The sequence below is a fragment of the Crocodylus siamensis genome, chromosome 1, assembly GCF_052110815.1.
Source record: "Crocodylus siamensis isolate JL-2025a chromosome 1, ASM5211081v1, whole genome shotgun sequence".
Classification (NCBI taxonomy): domain Eukaryota; kingdom Metazoa; phylum Chordata; order Crocodylia; family Crocodylidae; genus Crocodylus; species Crocodylus siamensis.
In genome coordinates, this window is record NC_143395.1 from 256,077,126 (window position 1) to 256,089,413 (window position 12,288).

A 12,288-nucleotide genomic window follows, 5' to 3' on the forward strand; every position below is an offset into this window, starting at 1 on the left:
TGATTGTTTATACAGGCCCTCCAACAACAGACATGGAAGAAAGATACCTAGATTATCGATGACAGAAGTGTCATAGCACGCTAACAAACTGCAAAGGCTTTTTATGCAAGAACACTGTATTCTGAGCACTAGGAAGGTTTTTCTTGCCTTGCCCATAAATCCACACTGTATCAGTAGATGTGTTCCAGGCCTCAGAAACCTTGGTCAGGGCAAGCTGTCCTTACTGTATGGCTTATCTGTGTCCCTTCTGCTAAAGAAGTTATCTTCTGGAGAAACAGTGACAAAGTCTCAACTGAACTCTATGTTCTGAAGATGCAGAGCATCCCAACCTGGAAGTTAGAAACACGAAGTCTTTTCTACTAGAGTTTAGACCAGGGTCACTCAAACCACTAAAGGCAAAAGGAATACAGCACCGCAGGTTAGGCTTTGTGTTCCTGTCCTTCCCAGTTTGTGAAGACTAATGCAAAAAAGTGGGGCTACCATACATGGAGACTTTCCTACAGGGAAAGCCAGTTGCTAGATTCTAATAAAAATAACTATTAGTCAACATTTAAACATTCATCACCTAACACCAGCAGACTACCCTTCCATCCCTGGAGGTAGAGATGCACCCTAAATCTGCTCAGAAATTGAATCAGCAAGCACATTTCTTAAAATAAGTGCCTTGCATACCTCAATGCAGATTCTGAAGTAACAAAAGGCACGGATCACATCTACAAAGTTTATCAATGAACAAAATGGCTATGACAGTAGCCAAGTGTAGGCGAGAAAAGCTGTAGCAATCACTGATGTGACTGAGAACAGGTAGACACACCCCTAAAATTCAAATGCTTGTAAAAATGACACGAACATACCCTGTGTAAAGACACAGATACAATCCACTGAGTTTCAGCAAACTGTACCCTCTTTCAATCAGGAACTAGGAAAGGAATTTGAGAATGTAGGAAGAACAGTGACCAGTAAAAATTTACACTGCCTGCCTACTGTGTTGTATGTCATGTTAAACTCTTACATTTTGACTTGTAAAAACTTAAAGGAATTCTCTTGAATAGCCATTTCTCAGACATATTTCTAAAGATGAACTCAAGAAGTAGCCATCCTTGTCTAAATAAAAGGAAACTCCTAAAAAGATAATTCTTTAATCAGGGGACTTGAATATTTAAAATTCACCCTCCCAACTCAATCTGAAATAGCACGACAACATACTAGTCTTCATAGGCGCAAAAGGTTTCTGAGAAAGGAGCAGTGGGTTAAAGGCAAATTACCTGCATCCTGGGAAAAGGCACTCAGATTTTTAAAAATGTATTACACATATAAGTATTTAGCCAAACCATACCTTTTGCCGTACGTAACAATGACTGCCTCCCTGCCCCAAGTAGGGAATTCACTCTCGAAATGCTGGGTGGAATCTCTTTATCCAGTATAGGGCCAATACGCTTGCAAATTTGCAACAAATGATCTGGAGCCACATGTTTGTTGGATAAGACCTGATAGAAAGTTAAGTTTAAAACAAATACATAGTATATGTAGAACAGATGATTGCACAACTTCAGTTCGTAGTTTTAAAATAAATTTTGACCAGATTTTATTAAGCAATGTCTTTACACACTAATTCCTAGAGTAATGAACTCCCCACTAAATGCCATAGCAAAGAAGAAACCAGCATCTCACTACAAGAAAATCAGGTGTATTCATGTGTCTTTGCGTACCCATCATCTAGTCAATATTTTCTTTGCAGAAAATAATTTCCCCAAAGAGTTGCTTTTAATCTGGGTGAAAGTGGTAGCACTATTTGCTTCCTATGCATACATGTGTTAGTGGTTTAGTTCTATATGATGCAATCATATTCCATGGTCACTCTCTTGATCCAATTTAAGCAACATAACACCAAAAAAAAGCTACTGCATCTGCACCTGGTCCTTTGGTCTATTATGTATCACAGAAAATTATACTGCACTCAAGAGTAAGAAGAATGTATAATAGTAGCTCTGTTAAACAAGCACTGCACAAACTGAAAAACTATTGCATCTTGACAGGCTTAGAGTGATCTATACAGCTTCTCTCAAGAGACCACTAGATTCTTCAAAAAAACAGTGAAAGGTCACACCAATCCTATTCCCCCTGAACTCAAATAGCAAAAACTTTGCATTGACACAATGCACGGTCCCTCTGTTTGTGTCATTTAGCATGAAGGATTCTCAGAGGCTGTTAAATCAGAACACAATATGCATGTACATCACATCTCTCAACCAAAAGATCAGGTGCATTTTACTCTTTGTATTCTCTCCAAACATCAATTGCAAAACTACGTCACTAATGATGCGGCAAAGACAAGTATTTGCATAACAGTCAGGTATTCAAGCCTGAGTGCCTGTGTAACCAAGTTCACTGGCCAGTCTAAACTTAGTCCCCTGAATAGATTTAAAAAAAAATAAAAACTTCAATTATGGAGTGAGCTTATCAGCCAGAATAACTGAAATAATGGCAGTATCCACATATACAGTAATATATACTTAATAGGTAGAAAAGGAGAATTATACTTACTGAAAACAAAACCCTGAGCTTGACTTTTATATTTAAAAAGGACAAGGCCAACTTAAATTATGCCCAAAATTAAAGTATGCCTAGAAATAGTTTTAAAAAGTTTAATACATTATTCTTCTTGTACTTCAGAAATAACTTCTAGTAAAATAGAAACATCCTATACAATGTTTAAAACCAGAAGACAGAAACACTAAGAACCTGCAAGTGTGAGACACTTGCATCAAGCTGAAAATAATGTTTGTGTATCATCTTGGTTAATAAAAAATCAAGTATAATCAGAACACAACTAGAACAAATTAACATCATTTAAAAAAATTCTTTCATTTACCATAATTTAAAAGATTTGTGACAAATGAATAGAAGTCATTTTTGTAAAAAATCCAGGTGTTGTAAACATTCAACTTAAACCATAACATATTTGCAATTTTTGACCCAAATTGAAAAATTTGATCATCAGAAAATAGTCAGTTAATCAACCCTAATGTACAACTAAGCATACCTGAACATGGTAGCATAACCAGCCAAAATATGCCAGACTACTAACTACTACTCAGCAGACTCAGTACGAGTCTTTTCACCACTGCTTGAAAAACTATTTCACATGCCTTCTGAAGGGATGGAAAGACATCTGAGAAGTCACTCAGATGAGAAAACTGTTCTTCAGAAAAGGGACATCCTCATATAATCTTAAATACCAAATACAAGCCTTGCTAGAAGAAATTCACTGAATGTGAGTTTGTTTTCATTTTACTGTTAAACTCTTTAGCTCAGATTCCATAAGAAATACTAAGCAGCAAAACATCTACATAGCTCATTGGAAGATAAGGCCTTAAATATCTGCCTGCAATCTATGCAATTAACTACCTTGCTAACACAAACGCTGCACCCAAAGAGCAGAAGTAGAAACTTAAATATAAAATTTTCATACTCTGAAATATTACTGCCATATGGCTTTTTTGAAATGACTGAAGACAAGGAACATAAATGCATATGACAACTCAGAACCTACATCCCATGCACATGCAGCCACATGAAGAATATCTAAAGTCTAAAGAGACTAGACAAGGAATCTGCCAGAATCGTCACGTTTACAAAAACAGATCTATTGTTTTCTTTAAATCTCAGCTAAGCTCAGTTCAAATCTTGAAGTTAGAGCTGCTAAGGTGGATTGGACTTCTGACATTAATATAACATTTGCTCAGTTGAAATGAATCATCTAATGAAACAATTTGTCTCCAAACAGTTCTGAGACCCAATTACAAGCAACACTGCATTTAACTGAAAAAAGTAAGGGGCCTCTTCTTTCTTCAGGGTTTTGTTTTATGCCTGTTGTACCAAACTTTTTATAAAGGTGCATCCCTACCCTTCTGCCCAACTTCAGGCTACCTTGCCTTCATCAAGGAGTCACCCACTCTGCACTCCAGGTAACACAGTATCCTTTTTGAAGCTATCACCCCACCTCCAAGTTGGTCTAATAAAACATATCTGTAGACTCTTTCTTATCTATCATATCTCCCTCATCAAGCCCTTCTTCTGCATGCAAGCCATAAATGCAGCAAATCAAAGGGGAAGCACAAGCAATGCGTATGTACATGGGGTGGGTGTTAAATAAGAGTGGAAAGAAAAACCCACAAGCAGGCACTGAGCTGTGAAATCTTCCTTGCTTGACAAGAGGAATAAACTGCAGTTGCTTTCATGTTGCTGCCCCGTGCATCTGCACCCACAGCCACCCTCCAACCAGCTACAACAGCAAGTCCTGATGAGGAGGAGGAACCAGGTCTCCCTTGCCAAACAAATCACCCCTAACAAGAGGCTCTCTTCCCAGCTACAAGGCTGCCCCCCTCCCCCCAAATAAAGGTGCTGGGGAGATGCCCTGGCTAAACCCTGCCAGGTCAACAGACCACCAACCTCCCACTCCACCCCCAGCTGCAGGTGGAAGCCAAGTGGACAATAAACCCCACCCAATCCAAGCGGCAGCACAGAGCAGGGGAACCCCATGGGACTGCAACAAGCCAGCTGCCAACTGGTTCTGCCAGGAACCCCGCTTTAAATAAACATCCTGCTTACCCCCCACCCCCCCATGTACCCTCCAGCCCACTCACCAAGTCCTCGTAGCTGCGGCTGTGCTCGCGGCCTTCCCAGTCCAGCCTCTTGGGCAGCAGCTGTGCGGGGCAGAGAGAAGGGGCAGCATGAGCCGGGGGGCACAGCACAACCACAGCCGTTACAAGGGTAGGGGTTGAGGGGGGTTGCTCACGCACCTGGTGCTGCTCCAGCTCCTGCACCAGCACCTGCGGGATGGACACACACGGAGGTCAAGACAGGGCAGCACCGTCCCCCCCGCTGTGGGAGATGTGCGCCCCGCGCCCCCGGCCAGCGGACGCGGGAAGGGGAGCGGACACTCACCTGCAGGGTGCGGCGGCAGGGCCCGGCACTGAGGAAGCGGGCGATGAGGAAGTACAGCTCTGCGAGGGAGACACAACACAGGACAGGCGGGTGAGGCCGGCGCCGGGGGATGGGGGGAGCCCCGGCGGCGGCAGCGATTCATAATCATGACGAGGAAGATGGCGGCGGCGGCCCTTACCTGACTCGAGGAGTGGCCGGGCCGCGCGGCCCGACGAAGAGGCAGCGGCGGCGGCGGACGAGGGTTCGGCCATAGCTGGGGCGGCGGCAGGGCTGGGGCTCGGGGAGAGACGTCCGGCGCAGGCAGGGCCCCGCTCGGCTGCGGCCTCTCGGTGCCTCCCGGCCTCGCTCCCCCTCCCCCGCCCTGTGCGCGCGCACGCGTGTGTGTGTGTGTGTGTGAGTATGTGTGAGAGAGTGTCTGTGCGCGCGCCTGCCGCCCCTCCTCTCCCCTCCGCGGGACTCTCGCGCGAGCTCAGCCTTGCCTAAGCCCGACCGCCATCACGGCCTGCCACGGCGCTGACGCTGCGTCGCGACGGAGGTAGGAGGGTGGTAGCGCGCACGCGCGGGAAGGGAGGGGGTTGTTGAGGACGGACGCATGCGCAAAAGGAGTGAGACCGAGGAGGAGAATGGGTGCGAGTCCGCATGCGCTTGTGGAAAGACCGGGGGAGGGGCTTGCGGGCGCATGCGCAACAGGAGGAAGGCCAGGCAGGAAGGGGGTTGGGTGAGAGGCCGCATGAGCGAGGGGAGGAAGGCGGAGTTGAGAGTGTGTGGGCATGCGCTAAGGGAGCGAGGCAGGGAAGGCGGGCGTGCGCGTGAGCGATGGGAAAAGATGGGGGAACGACGGCGCATGCGCTAAAATAACTCCAGGGAGGGCGGCTAAGGACGTCAGAAAGTAGTCCCTTGATTGGGACAGACGGGAAACTGCGGAAGGGGACTGTATGAGGATAAAATTAGCTTGGAGCCTGGGAAGCGGTCTTGTAGGGGGCGGGGCGGGAGGACTCTGCTTTATGACAGGTGTGGGGGGTCGGGGCGTCTCCGGTGCTGCCCAGAGCCCTTGACAGCCATGCGGTTCGCCCCTGCAGTGTGCACCTCACTCTTCCTTTCAAGGAGAGATATGGAGTGCTGCGGCCTTCTCTTGCAGGGTAGTAGAGCTCCAGCCACCAGGGGCTGCTTGAGGCTGGGGCAGCGGGACCCAGAGGGTCCCAGGTGCATGTGCTAGTGTTGTCAGGTGTATAACAAGTACTGTATTTGTACAATAATTTCAACTCTTGTATAATGTACAATCAGCAATAGTAAGAGTGTTTACAATATACAGTTATTTTTTTGAGGCAACTAAGTGATGCAGCGCATGTAAAAACCTAACTTGCTTTCAGAGAACCTTAACTGACTTTTCTGGGAGGGAAGAGTTTGACATCTGGTCATATTCCAGGTCAAATCAGTTCTAAATCCTTTCAGTTGAACAAAACTCAACTGTGGTGCTACAGCAAGTAAGCATCCTCCCCACCTAGACTTCAGTTTGGGGATTCGGATACTCCCAAGTCCATTGTCGGGCATCCTACATACAAGCCCAGAGGCTTGGGGTTTCCAAGTCTCACTTGCCGTTAGCCAACAGCCACAGGAGCAAGGTAAGGAGGAGTTCCTCACTTCCATAAAGTAAGCAGGTAGCTGAGATCCCCCCACAGGAAGCTGGCCACTGGTAAGCTGATTACAAGACTCTTGTAGGGTGTCCTGTCTGTAGTACATTGGACAGGGGTGCACCCTCTGCTGCACAATGCCATTCATATCCATCTCATCTGGGGAACAGACCTTGATCTTAGCCCAGAAACTGAATTTTGGGTTTGCTCTCAACACCTTCTTATGACTGTTTGCTTCAAAACTACAGAAAAAAAAAGAAAAAGCTTCAATTCTAACGATCCAGTTCTCACCCATTTGCTGGCAGCTTGCAGTGAGCAATATACAGTAAATAAAAAGCCTTATTTGCATACTTCTCTGCATTGTTAGTTGTATATTTTCACTGTATGATAGAGTTTTTTAGCAAATACAATAATTTTGAGCTTCCAGTACAATAATTTCATATTTAAGACCTGGCAACGCTGGCGTGCGCACATGCATGTGGCAGCCAGGCAGTGTGGTAGAAAGCACCTACTTCCAGGTAAATCTGTGGAGGGAGGGGGCACAGGTAATGTGGCAGGAGGGGCACATGCCCCTTCCAGATTTCTGCACTCACAGTGAGGTGTGGGATGCAGGGTTGTAGCTGGGCTGAGCCAACTTGAGGCAGAAGCCACAGTTGCAGCCCAGCAGGCAGGACCTGGTGTGGGAGGGAGTGCCATACCACCAGGCTGCCAAAGTGAGGCACCTCCTGCCTGCCTAGCAGCAGTGGGGGCACAAATCCATGCCATGCCTCACTTTGGCAGCCACAGTGGCATAGCACTCTCTCCCATGCCAGGCCCTGCCCACCAGGACACAGAGGCAGTTCCTGGTCAGAGTTGGTCCAGCCAGGCTGCAACCCTGTACCCTATACCACTATGGGCACAAATGTAAGGGCACACATGCCCCCCTGTTGCCCCCCCCACAACTGATGTGTCCCCTGTGCCCACATACCCACCACCTTCCTCACACTGGGGGGGCTGGGACCTGGGTTTGGGGGCAGTGTGTCAGGAGTGAGGGGCAATGGCATGGGTAGGGGATCAGCATATCGGGTGCTTGGCACCACAAAGCAGCAGGGTGGACAGCCGCAGCTGGACCCACACCCTAGTGAGTGAAGGTGCAGGGGGAACTCTGATTTTCTATGATTTAAAAAAAAAAACCAACCTCCCACAATGCCACAATATATAGGTATTTAGAATTTATTTTAGTATAAATAATTGAGGCACTGGTAGGCTTCCAAACTGCTTTAAAATTGTAAATATATCAATAAAGCAGTGTGTTCAACTGAGAAACCAGGATTCCCAGTGATGATGCACCTCACCACCCACATGCCCCTTCCCTCCTCCCCCCTAGAATGGTACAGCTGTGCTCCCAGCTATGCCCCTTATCTACTCCAGTGTGTACAGGATAAACATTTGCCTGAGGCCTTGTATTGGCATATCGCTTCCTTCAAAGTTGAGGGCTGATCCTGCAAGCCAAGAAATACCATAAAAAGAGGTTTTTACCCTGTGCATTAATCATTTCTTTAAAAAATATTAAGGCTTTCTAGTGATCATGCAAGAACAACATGGAAATAATATCTATATATTTTCTGGCTGTGTAGTGATGCAACTGATGAGTGAAGTGAAAGAATGATTATAGACCTCTACAAATGGTACAAGTGGTGATTTAAAGCCTAAGAAATTTTCCAATTTCCAAATCATTTTAAAATACTCACCCCAGTCCTAACCTATGCTATCTGAGCCATATATTATGTCACTGATTTTACTCTTGCTCTCCGTCTTTTTATTGATTCTTTATTCATTCTTGGCATTCATCTTTTTAATTTTCTAATATACCCACCCACTTTTTAATATTTTTCAAACCATCTACCTTGAAATACAAACTCAAGGAAGTTCTTTGCTGGTTTTTAACTCACCCAGTTTTCTAGTTAGGCGGACAAGCCTAAGATTATTTAAACTCGTCCTTTCACCAGTGCAAACGCAGTATCCTCAACTCGTCCTCTTTTGTTCTAACCCTCATATTACATGGCTTGTGTATCTATATAAATATCTCTTTCCACTTATCATTTAACTGACCTTTTGTTATCTTTCCTCTTGCAAGAGTCTTATGATCAAAAGGAAGTTTTATTTTCTTTTGAAGACATTCACGTAATGCCCTTTATCTTTAATGAAAGTAACCAGTTACAGTTAGGATTGGGCTCCCCTCACTTCCCTCTATTTTTGCCTTGTATTTCTGATGGGTGTGAGGGGAGACATGAAGCTCTTGTTCTGATAAAATGAAATGTGATTTGTCTCTTTTGGTAATTGAAATGTAATAGATTAATTGCATTAAAAAGTTTAACCTAACCCAATTCTTAGCTTATACTCTTCTGGTTTCTTTCTTATCACATTAGAAAGTCAGAACATTTCCTTTCCATCACCATTTCCATCTGTACTTGTCTTCCTATGCTGTCCAAAAATCTATTAAGTTAGGACTTTCCTTAAATACAAATTCAGTTTTAGAGTTGCATACCTTCCATCTTTAGCTTTAAGATACCATGAAAGCTTTATACTGTTTTACTTATTACTTCTGTATACCTTGAAAGGCAAATTAAATCTCTCTCTCTTACTAATAATAAAACCTCATACTTTGCCAGAGAAATTAATGTTGTGGCTCACACATTCAAACAGCATCTCCCGCTTTTTTTTTAATTTACATTCCTTCATATAATTTTGGTCTTTGGGTGTAGACTGCTGTAAGAAATTATTGAACTTTTTCTAGAAGCAGGTAGTTGAAATAATAGAAGTCACAAAACCAAAAATGAAGATGTGTCTGTCAAAACAATAGCAAATGAAAAGTTGTCAAGAAATTTGAATTGAATTTTGTTGATTTAAATTGACTGAATCTTGTTTTGAGTGTGTATGTGAAACTCCATTTGAGAATCACAGGCACAGAAACAGAGAAAGATCCAATAGCTTGACCTGAGGAAATGTTAAGATCTTGCAGATATAATAATCAGCTGAATGCAGTCAAGCTGATGAGCGAGAACAGAACTAACAAATTTACTTTGGGCTTGTTCTGCAGTAGCTCCTAGTGAAGCGGTGGGCAAAATGTGGCCTGGGGGCCGGATGTAGCCCGCCAGGCCATTCTATCCAACCCACGGAGCCCCCCACTAAAAAATTTAGAAAATTAATATTTATCTGCCCCTGGCTGCCTATTACGTGGTCTTCAATGGCTTGCCAAAACTCAGGAAGCGGCCCTCCACCCAAAATAATTGCCCATCTCTGTCCTAGTGGATCCTTCAGAACCTCAATAAGTCTTCTGAACCCCAGTAAGTAACCTGATCCATAAGGGGAAGATCCAAAAACTGCATTCCTATAAATCAGGTGGTGTCAAACATCTGGCGCATGGAGCCATATGACCTGTGGATCACTTGATGCACAGCACAAGGGTCAAGTACACGGCATGTGTTGCAGGTGGCACTGGCTCTAGGGCTGGTCCAGATCAGGTCATGCCAGAACCATGTGAAAGGCTGGTCTAGTGGGGTACTGCATGCAGTGCACACCCTGTGACTGCATACAGTGCACTGCACTGCATACAGTGCACATGAGCAGTCCATCCCCGCACACCATGCACTGGTCTTGGGGCTTACTCAGTACGTGGCAGTGGGCCTGGCATAGGACATGTGCTGCAGGCTGGACCTGGTGCTGCACATGGCACAAGGACCCAGGGTACAAGCTGCATGCAGCACCCCAGACCAATCCCCTGTGTTGCTTGCAGCACCATTTCCTACCTGTTCACTGTGGGCAGCACATGTCCTGGGCTGGCCCTGTGTGATTTGTACACAAGCCCTGGGGTCAGTATGTGCAGTGCAGAGTTGGACGTAGTACTACAGGTGCTCCACAGCGGGTTGGTCTCAGCCTGGCCCACAGACTGGCTCAGAGACCTAGGGGGCCAGATGAGTTTGAAACCCCTGCCATAAAGAAGGGTCATAGGTTATTTTTCCTGTCTTTAGACATGTAGCTTCAGATAGAATACCCATTGAAGGAATTCCTCTTTATACACCCCCACCAAAAGCATGTTATGCTTCTTTTACCTATAGGGCCTCAAAAAGAGCAAAACATATAGCAAGTGTATGTTTATCAGGAAAATTTTATTTAGCCCTTGTCACAGTTCAAAATAAGAGCTAGTCACAATTCTACCACTGTCCAAAAGAAGCAGAAACAGACCTGAAAACCAAGTACTAGATTGAAGCAATCATTACAAATAAAAGGGAACTCCTAATGCTATAGCTAAGAGGGCAAATGGGATTAATGAATATCTTGGTCATGTCTTGTATGAAATTAGTGAAATCATTACTGGAATACCATGGCAAAGTATAGTGTCCAAATTTCAAAAAGGCTGGTGACAATAAGAAACAAGCTACAAAAATATTTCAAGGTCTGGCAATAGGCATTACATACAGTGAGACTAAAGCAGGTGGGTACTTAGTTGATCCTTGAGAAGGTCAAGAGGTGACTTGATTGGTTTAAGTACTTATTTAAGCACTACTTAGGGGAAGATATTTCTGACAGAAGGCAACTCTTTAGCAGAAAGACAACATCCAGTGGTTAGAAGCACAGGCTTGACAAATTCAAATTAGAAACGTAATCATCAATTTTACCTGGGAGTAATTAAGCATCTGAACATTTACCTACGGTTGTAATGAATTATTCCTTACTTGAAGGTTTTAAATTGCAACTGCATATTATATGCCATAGCGTATAAGGTATACACTTGATGACCGTTTTACAAATGAGGTATTCTGTTCCTGTTATACAGATCGGACTAGGGACCATTATGATCCACATCTTGCTTTAAAACTTAAGTCTCATGAAAAAGAGATTTCTCTCTTCTCCAAAAACAATTAACAGCCTGTCAGTACACAGACAGCCAGCAAAATTATAAATCAGCCCAAGTATTTATATAGATACTTGGTTTCAACAATAAAAAAGTAATTTGCTATAGATTCTCACTTCAAAATTTTAGTGTTCCAGTGAAATTACTGCTTTAAAATTCATACTTGGAATGTTGGCAGGCAAGCTTCTTTGGCTAGATATGATATCTTTTATTAGAGCAACTGGGTAGTTAGAAAAAACGTAATTGCAAGCTTTTGGGCACAAACACTCTTCTTAAGCTATGCAGTCTCTCTGTTCTAAGACTCTAAGGAATGAAAAGCTAAGTGTGACAGGATGTCAGTGAGGATGTAAATAGGTGGAAATTAGGAAAACAAAGGGTAGAGCAGGAAAGGGAGGACAGGAAAATGAAGGTGGAAAGAATATCAAAGGTAAATAAAGGAGACTCTACTGTAGTTGAGCTCTCCAAGGTAGAAAAGAGAAAGTCTGTGAAAAAAGTAAATAGCTAGAAATTAGGAAGACAAAGGATAGAAAAGCAGGGGAGGGAAGGGAGGGGAAAAAGGTGTAAATGGTAAGGTCAGGCAGGTACCTGGTGAATCAGATGTCAAGCAGGTTGTAATGTGTCATAAATCCAATGTCTAAATTGAGTCCATAACTTTTTGTATCTAGACTTATGAAGTGAAGTGTCTACGAAGACTTGTTTACAAAAGGTGTTTTGTAAATTCCCTTGGATTTTGTATTTTTGCAAAGAGCTCTCTGAAGGCTGGCAGAGTTGCAGCCTGCAAGGGGCTGGGAGGAATGTGGTCAGTCAGGGGGCACA

General features: G+C 44.1%; 1 protein-coding gene across 2 annotated transcripts in view; it reads right to left on the reverse strand.

Moving 5' to 3' along the window:
• The window catches only part of BRWD1 (bromodomain and WD repeat domain containing 1), a 93,881-nt gene extending 88,400 nt beyond the window's left edge, over nt 1-5,481 (reverse strand). For both annotated transcript variants that reach the window (XM_090060855.1, XM_090060866.1), the window contains exons 1-5: nt 5,126-5,481; nt 4,948-5,006; nt 4,803-4,832; nt 4,647-4,706; nt 1,337-1,487 (exon numbers count right to left, since the gene is read on the reverse strand). In XM_090060855.1, the coding sequence (XP_089916981.1) occupies nt 1,337-1,487; nt 4,647-4,706; nt 4,803-4,832; nt 4,948-5,006; nt 5,126-5,198 (373 nt within the window). In that variant the 5' untranslated portion in view covers nt 5,199-5,481. The remainder of the gene's footprint in view (nt 1-1,336; nt 1,488-4,646; nt 4,707-4,802; nt 4,833-4,947; nt 5,007-5,125) is intronic.
• Nucleotides 5,482-12,288: the final 6,807 nt, after the last annotated feature.